The 12,592-nt window shown below is 40.8% G+C and overlaps 1 protein-coding gene across 1 annotated transcript in view; it reads left to right on the top strand.

Annotated features, from left to right (window-relative positions):
- MAPK11 (mitogen-activated protein kinase 11) overlaps window positions 1–12,592 on the top strand; it is a 67,143-nt gene that overhangs the window by 32,428 nt on the left and 22,123 nt on the right. Inside the window, exons 3-4 of the mRNA XM_077471362.1 lie at window positions 3,946–4,004; window positions 11,735–11,846. Coding sequence (XP_077327488.1) covers window positions 3,946–4,004; window positions 11,735–11,846 — 171 coding nt within the window. The remainder of the gene's footprint in view (window positions 1–3,945; window positions 4,005–11,734; window positions 11,847–12,592) is intronic.

Raw genomic sequence — 12,592 nt, 5'->3', positions numbered from 1 at the left:
TTTTTTACTTTTGCTATAATAAATATCCCCAAAAAATATATATAAATTTTTTTTTTTGCTCAGTTTAGGCCGATACGTATTCTTCTACATATTTTTGGTAAAAAAAATTACAATTAGCGATTATTGGTTTAGTTTGCGCAAAAGTTATAGCGTTTACAAAATAGGGGATAGTTTTATAGCATTTTTATTAATTTTTTTGTTTTCCTAGTAGTGGCGGCGATCAGCAATTTTTATTGTGACTGCTACATTATGGAGGACACATCGGACATTTTTGACACATTTTTGGGACCATTGTCATTTATATAGCAATCAGTGCTATTTAAATACACTGATTCCTGTGTAAATGACACTGGCAGTGGAGGAGTTAACCACTAGTGGGCAAGGAAGGGTTATGTGTGACGTTATGTGTTCATTTTTAATTTTTTTTCCTTATTGTAGGGGGGGCGGTGCCTGGCATGTGATGTCACTGATCGTCTTTCCCTATAACAGGGAACAGACGATCGGTGACAGCCACAGTAGGAAGCACGGGGAGAGGTTTGTTTACACAGACCTCTCATCATTCTTCAGCTCTGTGACCCGATCGCGGGACACCAGTGGCGATTGGGTCCGCTGGTGCCACGGTCATGGAGCTCAGGATCGGGTCGGGAGAGAGCCGCGACCCACGGATGGGCACTTAAAGAGCAATGTACTGGTACGTGCTTGTGCCCAGCCATGCCATTCTATATAGTATATGGTATATGTGCAGGAGGCGGTTCTTAAGCAGTTAATGGGTGACCAATTAACACTGCTAGAAATACCCACTATTAAAGCACAGAGCATTGTGGTGGCACCTCCTGCCCTTGAATAGACTACAGTAGATGTGGCATTGACTGCCTGTACAAAGAGGAAGTTGCTGAATGAAGCTGGGTGTCATCCATCCAAGAAGTGGGGTGGAGCAGATACAGTTGGTGAGGTTCTAGATTACTAAATGTATTTTTAAAATGAAAAGGCTTGAGTCTGGCTTTAAGGAGTACACAGCGGTGTGGTGTGGGCGGCACAGTGGTGTAGTGGATAGCACTTTCACCTAGCAGTAAGAAGGGTCGCTGGTTCGAATCCCAACCATGATACTACCTGCCTGGAGTTTTCATGTTCTCCCTGTGCCTGCGTAGTTTTGCTCCGGGTACTCCGGTTTCCTCCCACACTCCAAAGACATGCTGGTAGGTTAATTGGATCCTGTATAAATTGTCCCTAGTATGTATGAATGTGAGTTAGGGACCTTAGATTGTAAGCTCCTTGAGGGTAGGGACTGATGTGAATTTACAATGTATATGTAAAGCGCTGCATAAAATTGACGGCGCTATATAAGTACCTTAAATAAATAAATAAATAAGGAGTACCAGTAGGTGACAGGGATATCTACTGCCTGCGGTGGACCCTAAATGATTGCGCTTAAGTGTTTCCAGAGAAGGGTTCTGTTAAGGCGGCAGCATACGGACATTTTAAACAGAAAAGAACCTTGAGGAAGGTCCTGTTCTGACCCAGCACGAGTGCGCTTCTGCACACAAGAATAAGTCCATAATGTTCTGACAAGCTTGGTGTGAAGGATTTTTAAAGATCTGCTCAGAGCCCTGACCTCAAATCTATTGAACGCTTTTGGGATGAATTACTATGCCAATTGTCCAATTGTGGGCTAGGTATTCTTGTCCAACATCAGTACCTTACAAGTGCTGTTTTGGATAAATAGGCACACATTTTTAGACACCTTTTTAGAATCTTGTAAAAATGCCTTCCTAGAAGAGTGGAGTTTGTTTATAGTTGCAAAGGGTTTTTTGGAATATGATGTCCATTGAGATCATAGAGGTGTGATGGTCAGGTGTCCATAAACATTTGGCTATATAGTCCAAATGATAACTTGGCTTTATTTTGTTGCGTGTGATTTGAAAAGGTGCCCACTTTAGTTGTACAGAGAGGACAAAATGCAAGTATACTGTACTGGCTTGTATGTATTCTATAGAGGCAGGACATTCCTAATGAGGCCATCTGGGGCTTGCAGTTTTACAGAGCCCCCGGTAAACCTTTTCTATACTATACTGTGTTAACACTGCGTTCCATCTTTTTATTGTTTGGTAGTAAACTTGAATACCTTAGGTGTATAAATCGCAAGAGTAGTGGACGTCTTAGGTACCCACACAAGACTTGTTCACGAATAAAATCATTAGATATATACTGAAAATACACGAAACCTCAAGATGCATTGTATTCTATTTATTTAATTGGCTGTATATTTATTTTAAGACAGCCTCAACTATGCTCCTGGAGACATGGAATCCATATTCAGGAAAGCCATAGAGTGAGCACCAGTCCACTTCATGTTTAGCAAATGTATACTTTATGTGACTGATTCATATGCAGAAATGAAATTGACCTATAAAGATAGCTAATAAGGTATCAAATAGGGACAAATATATCTAGTCAGGCTGTATATTGCCACTGTAAAACGTATTGTTTTTAAAACTGTATTTGTAATTGAATGTTATTAAGTGATGATTTTAATCATGTAAAAGTTTTTGGTGGGTACCTAAGATTTATATGTAGTCCTTGGATGTGATACTCCATATTTTGTGTGTGTGTGTGTGTGTGTGTGTGTGTATATATATATATATATATATATATATATATATATATATAATTTTTTTGTAGGTGTAGTTAGAGCTGCATTGCCTTCTCCATACACTTCATTTGCAGAGTTCTGCTTCACTAAGGGTACTCTGGATATTAGGCTGGTAGGGGAGGGCATAGCGGGGTAAAGTGGTAGCGTTCACTGCAACTGGGGAAGGACCGGTGGGGGGATTCTCAGGAAACATGTCACGGATATCAGCACAAACACAATTTTTACAGTTTTGTATTTCTTCTGCGTGGATCACAAGGCTCTTTCAGAACTGGACAGTTTCCGGTGGCCATGGCAACTAAAAGATTCTCCGGCGACCACGTTATTAAACGCTATTGGCACAAGACAGACCGAGCTAAGGGACTCTGTACCTGATACATCAGACGAGTGTGTGGCCAGGACACAAATCTGCAGAAGTGACCTACATGTAGTACCTCGGTTCTGTGGGACAGGGAGCACTCATCAGTGTTTGCATGTCTTAGTAACTAGCAGCAGAGCCCAGCCTCCAGTTCTGGATGGAATAGAGGGCCATTCCTGAAAAGAGAGCGAGAATGAGTCAAGAGCTGCTCACCAGTTCAAGTGTGAGAGAAGATGCCACAGTTTAGATGTAGCTTGCCAGAGGAATCACCTGAGGCTCTCCAGTGACATAGACTATATCTACTCCTTCTTTGGGGTGCTGAAAGTGGAGAGTAATGGGGATCCCAGGGATGTATGCACAGTACAAGGAATCATCATTTCACATTGGGTTAAAATATCTTGGCAAATTTTTTTATTTTTTTTGTATCACATTTACCTGTTTGAAAGAGAGACACCAACCTTTTATTGATCTTTCAAGCATAGGCAGATCCTAGTGGATGGCGTCCCACAGAACTTTTAGAACTCTCGGCTTGGGGAGAAGTAACTTTGGGATCACCTATATTTATTTGCAGTGTACATTGTGTTGGATCCTAGGTCTTTAAAGCTGGCCGCTACTTTGGGTAGGATTTGTCAAGGTCTGCTCTATTTATAGGTAGGGTGAATCTATTGTGGGGCAGATTTGAATCCTACTTTTTTCTTAGTATGTCTTTCTTGTGTTTACACATGTTCAGTGGAACTGTTTTTTTGTTTCTCAGTTTTGCTGTAAACTGGAAAAAATTTTTTTTAATAAATGTGTGTATTGTGCGACCTATTGTTTGATACAAAATGTTTTCCCTAACCTATAAAATGCTGATCCTCCAGGGTCTATAACCTGAGCATGGCATGTGATATTTTCCAATTTCTGTGGTACCACAGTGAAAATCTTTTTGCTTTTCCTATAGGTAATAGGTCTGCTGGATGTGTTTACTCCATCAACGTCAGTTGAAAGCTTTACTGAAGTGTAAGTATTCCATGTTAAACATTAATATTTTCAACCTCCCTTTTTCTTTATTCTGAGGAGAAAAGATTTTCAGTATGCGCCAACATAGTCCTGTGCACAAGACTGCTGGCTGCACTTTATTACCTGATGGATACTACCAATCATGATAACACCTGCACTGTGATATTTAACCACTTGGCCTCTGGGCACTTGAACCCCCTTCCTAACCAGACCAATTTTCAGCTTTCAGCTCTCTCACGTTTTGAATGACAATTACTCAGTCATGCAACACTGTACCCATATTAAATTTTTGTCCTTTTTTCACACAAATAGAGCTTTCTTTTGGTGGTATTTAATCACCTCTGAGTTTTTTATTGTTTGCGCTATAAATGAAAAAAGACCAAAAATGTTTAAAAAAATGCATTTTTCTTAGTTTCTGTTATAACATTTTGCAAACTAGTAATTTTTCCTCATAAATTTTGGGCAAAATTTATACTGCTACATATCTTTGGTAAAAATAACCCAAATAAGTGCATATTATTTGGTCTGTGTGAAAGTTTTAGTCTACAAGCTATGGTGCCAATCATTCAAAATGTATAATTTCTTCTCATTTCTTGAGACCCTAGCAAGCCAGGACAGAATAAATGCCCCCAAATTACACATTTTTAGAAAGTAGACTGTTCAAGGTATTTAGTAAGAGGCATGGTGAGTTTTTTGAAGTTGTAATTTTTTTCCCACAATTCTTTGCAAAATTTTAAGATTTTTTTTTTCACAAAATTGTGATATTAGCAGTTTTTTTTCTCACACACAGCATATGCATACTTGCAGTTACACCCCAAAATACATTCTGCTACTCCTGAGTATGGTGATACCACAGTTGTGAGACTTTTACATGGCCTAGACAAATACAGAGGCCCAACATGCAAGGAGCACCATCAAGTGTTCTAGGGACATAAATTACACATCATTTTTAGACTACTTCTTACACTTTTGAAGGCTCAGGTTAATGGAAACATCCAAAAAAATTATCCCATTTTGGAAAGTAAACACCCCAACGTATATTCTATGAGGCATATTAGCCTTTTTTCTATTTGTCTTTTGAACAATCCGTCCCATTACCAACCCACCTCCCGTCTCATTAAAATAAAAAAATTTCCACCAAATTATCTTTTCTAAAAATTTGTCCTCTCTGGCATCAGTCCTTGAGTTTCTAGCTATTTCTAGCTATTTATTCCATATTTTTTCGAATCTACTGCGGTTTCCCTTTCTCATATAGGCCAATCTCTCTAACATTATTGTGGTGTTACCCAATCTCTGCCAGTTTGTTATTGATGGTGGTTTGGGATCTAACCATTTCCAAGTGATCGCTTTTCTAGCTTGATAAAGACACTAGCTTGATAAAGACACCTCAGGACTACTATTTTCGTAAACCCAGATCCCACACTCTGCTCCATATATCCCAGTACGCAGGTTATCAGTTTATTTTATGCACCACCTCCTTCCAATATCGATATAATTTGAAACACCTTCAGAGCATGTGAATCAGGTCTCCCATTGCCCCTCTACATCTGCGACAAAATGCATCTGGACGTCCCCCAAACAAGAAACCTTTTTTATAGTATGTCCTGTGAACAATGTATAGCTGAGTGAGCCTTTGGACTAAAGAGAGAAAGAACTGATCTGTTGTTTTCCCACATCCTCCTCCCATTTTACTCTGCTTACCAGTTGGAAATCTTTTTCTAACACCCTCAAACGCATATTTAAGTATAGTTTTGGGGTTAACCCCTTTAGGGAAGTAGCATTGTCTAAGGTTACTAATAAAGGCATATTGCTCTTATCCAATCTCTCCTCCCTAAACTGTGTCGTCAATGCTTGTCTCAGCTGCGAGTATTGATAAAAATTGCTATTTGGAAAGCCAAATTCCTCCTTTAATTCCTGAAAAGTATTCAATGCCTCCGCTGTATATAACTGTGACAATCTGACCACCCCCCTCTGCTTCCAGTTTGAAAAGTTATCCAAACCCACAAGCTATTCTGAGTACTGGAAAATTCATCTTGTTGTACTCCACACCCTTGAGACATTGGTCTCTCCCTTCAGTGACCCTGCCTCTAGTGCCTCTATCAGGGATGCGTGCAGGGTACAGGCTAACAATGTTTGTGAGTTGTAATTAGTAATAGTCACACCCCCCCCCCCCCCCCCTGCTTGCTGTAGCAGCCAAGAAGTAGCTCCAGGGGTTGTGGTACAGCCAACCCTCCTCTATCCCTCGGCAGCCGCAGCACTCACATGCAGATACTGGATTTCCCTTTCCTCCAAATTTAAGTCCCTAAAGAGAGCCTCCACCTTCTTGAACCACACTCCGGGGATCCATATTGGGGAGTTATGCAAGATGTATAGGTGTTCAGGCAACCATATCATTTTAATAAGGCTACACCGACCCACTACTGACAAAAGGAGACACCTCCATATACTTAATTTTACTCTAAACACCTTCAACAAAGGCTCCTGGTTCTCTAATCTATAGAGTTTAGGATTTTCTGTTACTTTTACACCCAAGTATCTAAAACTCTCCACCACTTGTAGATATCTCGCGTTCTCCAGCATTCCCTGTGCTACCCCATCAATAGGGAGAAGAGCAGATTTCCCCCTGTGGATGGAAACACATTTTTTTTTTTTCACACAAAGTTGTCCATTTATAAGATCTTTCTAACACATCACATGTTCATAGCAAAAATCAGACCCCAAAATACATTCTGCTACTCCTCCTGAGTATGGCGATACCACGTGTGAGACTTTTACACAGCTTGGCCACATACAGAGGACCAACATGCAGGGAGCATCGGCAGGTGTTCTAGAGACATACATTTCAAATCAAATTTGACTACCTATTACACTTTTTTGAGACACTGATGGGCACTGTATTGGCATGGATGTGGAAAGAATGAGCACTAATGTAGCACAGATGAGCACTGATGTGGCACGGATGAGCACTGATGTGGCACGGATGAGCACTGATGTGGCACGGATGAGCACTGATGTGGCACGGATGAGCACTGATGTGGCACGGATGAGCACTAATGTGGCACGGATGAGCACTGATGTGGCACGGATGATGACGAATGTGGCACGGATGATGACGGATGTGGCACGGATGATGACGGATGTGGCACGGATGATGACGGATGTGGCACGGATGAGCCAGGGATGGAACATGGATGAGCATGAATGAGGATGGATAAGCCACGGATGGAGCATGGATGAGCATGAATGAGGATGAATGACCCAGGGATGGAGCATGAATGTGGATGGATGAGCCAGGGATGGAGCATAAGTGTCATTGGCCCTTTACCCCCGGCCCGCGACAAGCCGAGTCTTGGAGACCCGATAGTCACGGACATTCCTGGGTGCTCGCGATTCTGAGAGGCTGTTATAGTACGCCCTCCTGTAGCTGTCATTCGGTTATGGCCCGGTCGGCAAGTGGTAAAATTCTACATTCTACAAATCCTACACTTTTTGGTGCATCTGATAGATTTTTCACTGTCAATGATTAAAAAAAAAAAAAAAAAACTGTAATTTAACCTGTCGGAAACCATTTTTTTTTATAAATTCTTTATTTTCAATTTTCCAAAACAAAATTACAGACAAGTATCCACCTGAGAAAGTCAAAATTCATGAGAGAGACAAAGTGTTCAGCAGATCATACATACATACATGAGAACATGAAGGCTCCTAGAGCTACTAGAATATAAGAATGTACGTTAGGAATACAGTGAGACGGAGCGTATAAAGTTAGAGACTTAGTATTGTCACATACCATTTTATAAAAATCTACTGTGTTTGAAACACTTCCTTATTCTATCTAAAGTTTAAAAAAAAAAAAAAGCTTTTACCTCCTAGTTCTGCTATGCAATTGTAAACTGTGTTTGCACCCACATGTTGGCTATCACCACTAACATTATAGTTCTAGACCTCCTCTGTAACTCTAAACTGGTAACCTGTAAAAAAAAAAAATTAAACCGTTGCCTATGGAGATTTAAAAGTGTCGTCGCCAGTCCATGAGCATGCGCAATTCTAAAGCGTGATATATATAGGGTATCTACTCCTCATATAGTGTGTGTGTGTGTGTGTGTGTGTGTATATATATATATATATATATAATATATATATTTTTTTTTTTTTGAGGTTTGTAAGTTTTACAAAATAAAACCTACAAATAAAATAAAAAATAAAAAGCAAAACCAAAAAACGCAAAATGAAAAAGAAAGTACAGTAAAATGGATAGCAGCATCATAATCCTGAGCAGTTCTGACATTAAAGCATGATAAATAAATCAAAAAGCAGTCTCTACATCAATCAATATCCTGTCTATTGCTCCATGCTGATTATCCCTGTACTATGCAGTGTGCTGTGTCTTGCAAAAGTTTATGTAAGATACAGCAGAAAACAAATATTGAAAACTCAAAAATACTCGAGCGCAAAAATGTAACCTCTGTGAAATATTAATAGAAGACAGCCGCAACACTTAACCGTGATCAGTAATCGACAAATAAATATGCTTAAAACAATATTCCACCACAAATTTAAAGTGCCAAGTGCAATAAGACAAGTGCCTCAAGAAAACCCCATACCACACAATCTATAAAAAAAAAATACCAAGCTACCCTTGCAATAAATAGGTAAGAAAAAATTAAATCACAGTGTAACAACTATAATAACATCAACATAGATTAATTCTGTGACTACACAAAACAATAAGTGATTAGAGTGCAAATAACTAAGTAAGCCTTATAAGGAACAGTACACCAGAGGGGGGGGAAAAGGCAACCCCCAAAAACCTTACTGCTGCACAGTTTGTAGGAAATTAGTCCAACAAAATATTCCAAAAAAAATGTTATTAGGTATATATCAAGGGTTTATCAAGGGCTTGATAGTCATGTGGCAGTGACGTAACATGTAGGTAACCAGTGGGTGGCAGTGTAGGGGTTAAGTGTTCCTAGGGGTGTGTTACTAACTGTAGGGGGGCTGGGCTTTCATTTAGTGAACACTGATCTCTGCTCCAATCACATGGAGCAGAGATCAGCGTCACTAGTTGCTAGGCAGAATGGGGAAATGCTGTTTACACGGCATTTCCTCCATTCAGCCGCCCCGTGAGATGATCGCGGGTATACCCGCAGCAATCGAGTCCGCGGGACCCGCAACCGGACTCGCGGGGGTCCCGGGCGGCGCGCTCGTGATGGCAGGGTGGCATTGAAGATTGGACGTACCTGTACGCCAATATGCCTGCCCGTGCCATTCTGCCGACGTACATCAGCGTGCGCCAGTCGGGAACCAGTTAAAAGTCAGCAGCTACACTTTTTGTAGCTGTTGACTTTTAATAAAAGAGGAGCTCCAGTAGTTTGTGTTAAGGTAGGAAACATTTTAGCTTCAGAGCCACTTTAGGGAAGGCATTTTTTTGGCCCATAGAGCAGATATGTCTTCAATTGCAAGCAATTCAAAGATCTGTCAGTGAGCCCAGAGAGAATTGCCTTAAAAAATATTCAAGGATGTAGCTGACAATTTTGGCATCTATGGAGCACCCAACTACATCCAACTGGTTGACAATTTGTTTACAGCATACAAGACGATAAAGTGAAACAGCCCACTGAAGATTTGTTTTCTGCATTCACACTTGGTCTTCTTTCCCAAAAATCTAGGTTCAGTCAGTGATGAACATGGTGAAAGTTTTCACTAGGACATTGCCACAATAGAAAAACAGTATCAATTAACTACATTAAAGTCATTAAAAGTTAACCACTTCAGCCCCCGGACCATTTGGCTGCCCAAAGACCAGAGCGTTTTTTGCGATTCGGCACTGCGTTGATTTAACTGACAATTGCTAATCTATTTTTTTCCCTCAAATAGAGCTTTCTTTTGGTGGTATTTGATAACATCTGCAGTTTTTATTTTTTGTGCTATAATCAAAAATAGTGTCTATTTTGAAAAAAAAAAACACAATTTTTTACTTTTTGCTATAATAAATATCCCCGAAAAAATATATATAAAAACATTTTTTTCCTCAGTTTAGGCCTAAACGTATTTGCCCACAATGCTGTGTCTTAAAGGGCAATGTACAGGTACGTTAATATGCCTGTATGTGCCCCTCTGCCAATGAATATTGGCGTGAGCCGGTCAGCAAGGGGTTAAAGCGGTTGAATAGTCTATTTTTTTTACTTTTACCTACAGGTAAGCCTATAATAAGGCTTACCTGTAGGTTAAAAAAAAAAATCACCTAAACCTGTATGATTTAGGAGATATTCCCCTGACAATGAGCCGCTGACTGCAGCGCCTCATGCACACAGGGGTTTCTCGGCTGGAAGCCCAGCAGATGCCGTACCCTGCCAGAAAGAGAAATGTTTTTTTCACCATCTGTATGCCATTTCGGAGATTTCCCTTTACTTCCTGTCCCATAGCCAAACAGGAAGTGAGAGGAAATCCCTGCAAATTAAGGGAATCCCTTGGGGACGCCCAGGTCACCAGAACTAGTGTCTCCATTGGAAGATTTACCCTCTATTACTTTTCTGGGGACAACCCAAAATTTGGGATTTCCTTTTACTTTCACTTTTCAATGATAATAGTAATCATGACAAATAAAGAGGGTGAAACGGGGGCACAGACGGCAATAAAAACTGACAGTTGTAATCCCTCTCCACTCTATTCAAAACTAAAAAAAAAAAAAAAAAAGGTTTGCCTTTAGTTATACTTTAATTTCAATTTCTCAAGATTCCTACATTATACAGTCATTCTGAAATTATATTTGTGTTTGGTTTTTCAAAAAGTGAACATTTGTTGTCCAGTGTTATCACAAAGAGGACTTCTGTGCCACTGAGTAACTTTCTGTATGTTGTGGCACAGAAGATGCCTCCAGCATGCAGCCCTGTGCACATATATCATGTATTGCTGGGGTTGGCAACCTGTAGATCATGATCTACCAGTAGATCACGGACAGGTGACTGGTAGATTGCAGTCTGGGCTTGTTGATACGCAATTCCAGAGCATCAAACGGTGCAATGCAGAGGGACTACTTGTAAAGTTGGAGCTATAGTAGGGAGCAAGAGCCACATAAGCTCTTTGTCGGCTCCTGTCCAATGTGGAGTAATACCAACTGCACTCCACCTCTTATCGCAGCTAGCGGTCTCCAGAGTGGTGGCAGCAGCAGGAGAAAAGAGATCAGCAGGAGAAGCAATACACTGGACAAAATAGCAGCATTGTGTTGCTTTCTCACAACTTGCTTTAACCCCTTGGACCCCGCAGGAGCATGCAGTTGTGGGGCGCTGGCTGAGTGGCCCCATTTACTTGAATGGGTTGTGATTGTCAGGCAGTAGCACCCACCAAAAGCAACAGGGGGCTTAATTCCTGCTGTGACATGTGTACACCGAAGGAGGTAACTAAGGGCTCATTCACAAGTGCAGCAGGAACTGCCACTTCTCTGAAAAGCGATCCGAGTATGTTTGACAGGTGGCGAATAAGCGATATGTTGCCTCCTCACCACCTGATTTAAACCCATGATTTCCATGCAATGCTTGCAGTGGCGACACAGTAGTATGGCAAGTAGAGGTTTAAATCAGGTGTGAGATGGCAACGCTGTGCCCGGTGATGTTTGACTTCTTCTATGTTGTTCAGTTAGATCTCCACCTCTTTAAGTTTGCCTACCCCTGATGTATTGTGTTCAATCGCTACTAGTAATGCACCATAACTGTACTTCTTACAATTTGCAGGTACCTAGTAACCAATCTGATGGGTGCAGACCTGAATAATATTGTAAAGTGCCAAAAGCTAACAGATGACCATATCCAATTCCTAATATATCAGCTGCTTCGGGGCCTCAAGGTATTTGACACAATACTTTTTTTGGTTTATATTTATATATAAAAAAAAAAAGAGCCTCGTGACTAAAAGAAGAGGCTACCTGTCTGTAGACAATAAGGGAAAATACAGTGTTTACGCATAGCTGCCTCCTGCAGAAGTTTACATTGCTTCCTCTCTCCATCATGCTCTGTGGCCAGGGCCTGGATGTAGTAAGCATGCAGCAACACTCAGACTAGTTTTACTGTGGCAGACCACAGGGCTGAAGCTATGCCCAGTGGAACAATCTGCTAATCTGTGACCTCACTCTGCTCTTTTTGCTTTCCTGAAATTAGAGGGGGCATAAACTAAGAGAAGGAACAGCGCATACAGCAGTGAGTGAGCAATGTCTGTGCAGTGTGCTTCTGTCACTCTGTATGCTGTTATGTTTGACTTTATTCTGAAAACATTACTTCTCAATTGCCATTATTTCTCTATAAAAAACAAAAAAAAGGTTAATTTGCCTGTCAGAAAGGTATTCTCTGGAAATGAGATAGCGCCAGGCTTTAATTGTGAAGACTATAGCTGTGTCACTGGGTGGCAGTGTTTTTACTTCCAAATACTGTCATATGATTATTACTTAGGCTGCCAGTATTTGTAGTCACAGCAAAAGCTGCTGCTGCTTTGGAGGCCACCAGAACGGGGGGGCTGATACTATTCAGCTTTATGATGATTGGTCTAGGCCAGGGATATGCAATTAGCGGACCTCCAGCTGTTGCAAAACTACAAGT

The sequence above is a fragment of the Lithobates pipiens genome, unplaced genomic scaffold (assembly GCF_037356315.1).
Source record: "Lithobates pipiens isolate NorthernLeopardFrog02 unplaced genomic scaffold, aLitPip1_a1.2 Scaffold_8, whole genome shotgun sequence".
Classification (NCBI taxonomy): domain Eukaryota; kingdom Metazoa; phylum Chordata; class Amphibia; order Anura; family Ranidae; genus Lithobates; species Lithobates pipiens.
This window is presented reverse-complemented; position numbering and strand designations above follow the sequence as displayed.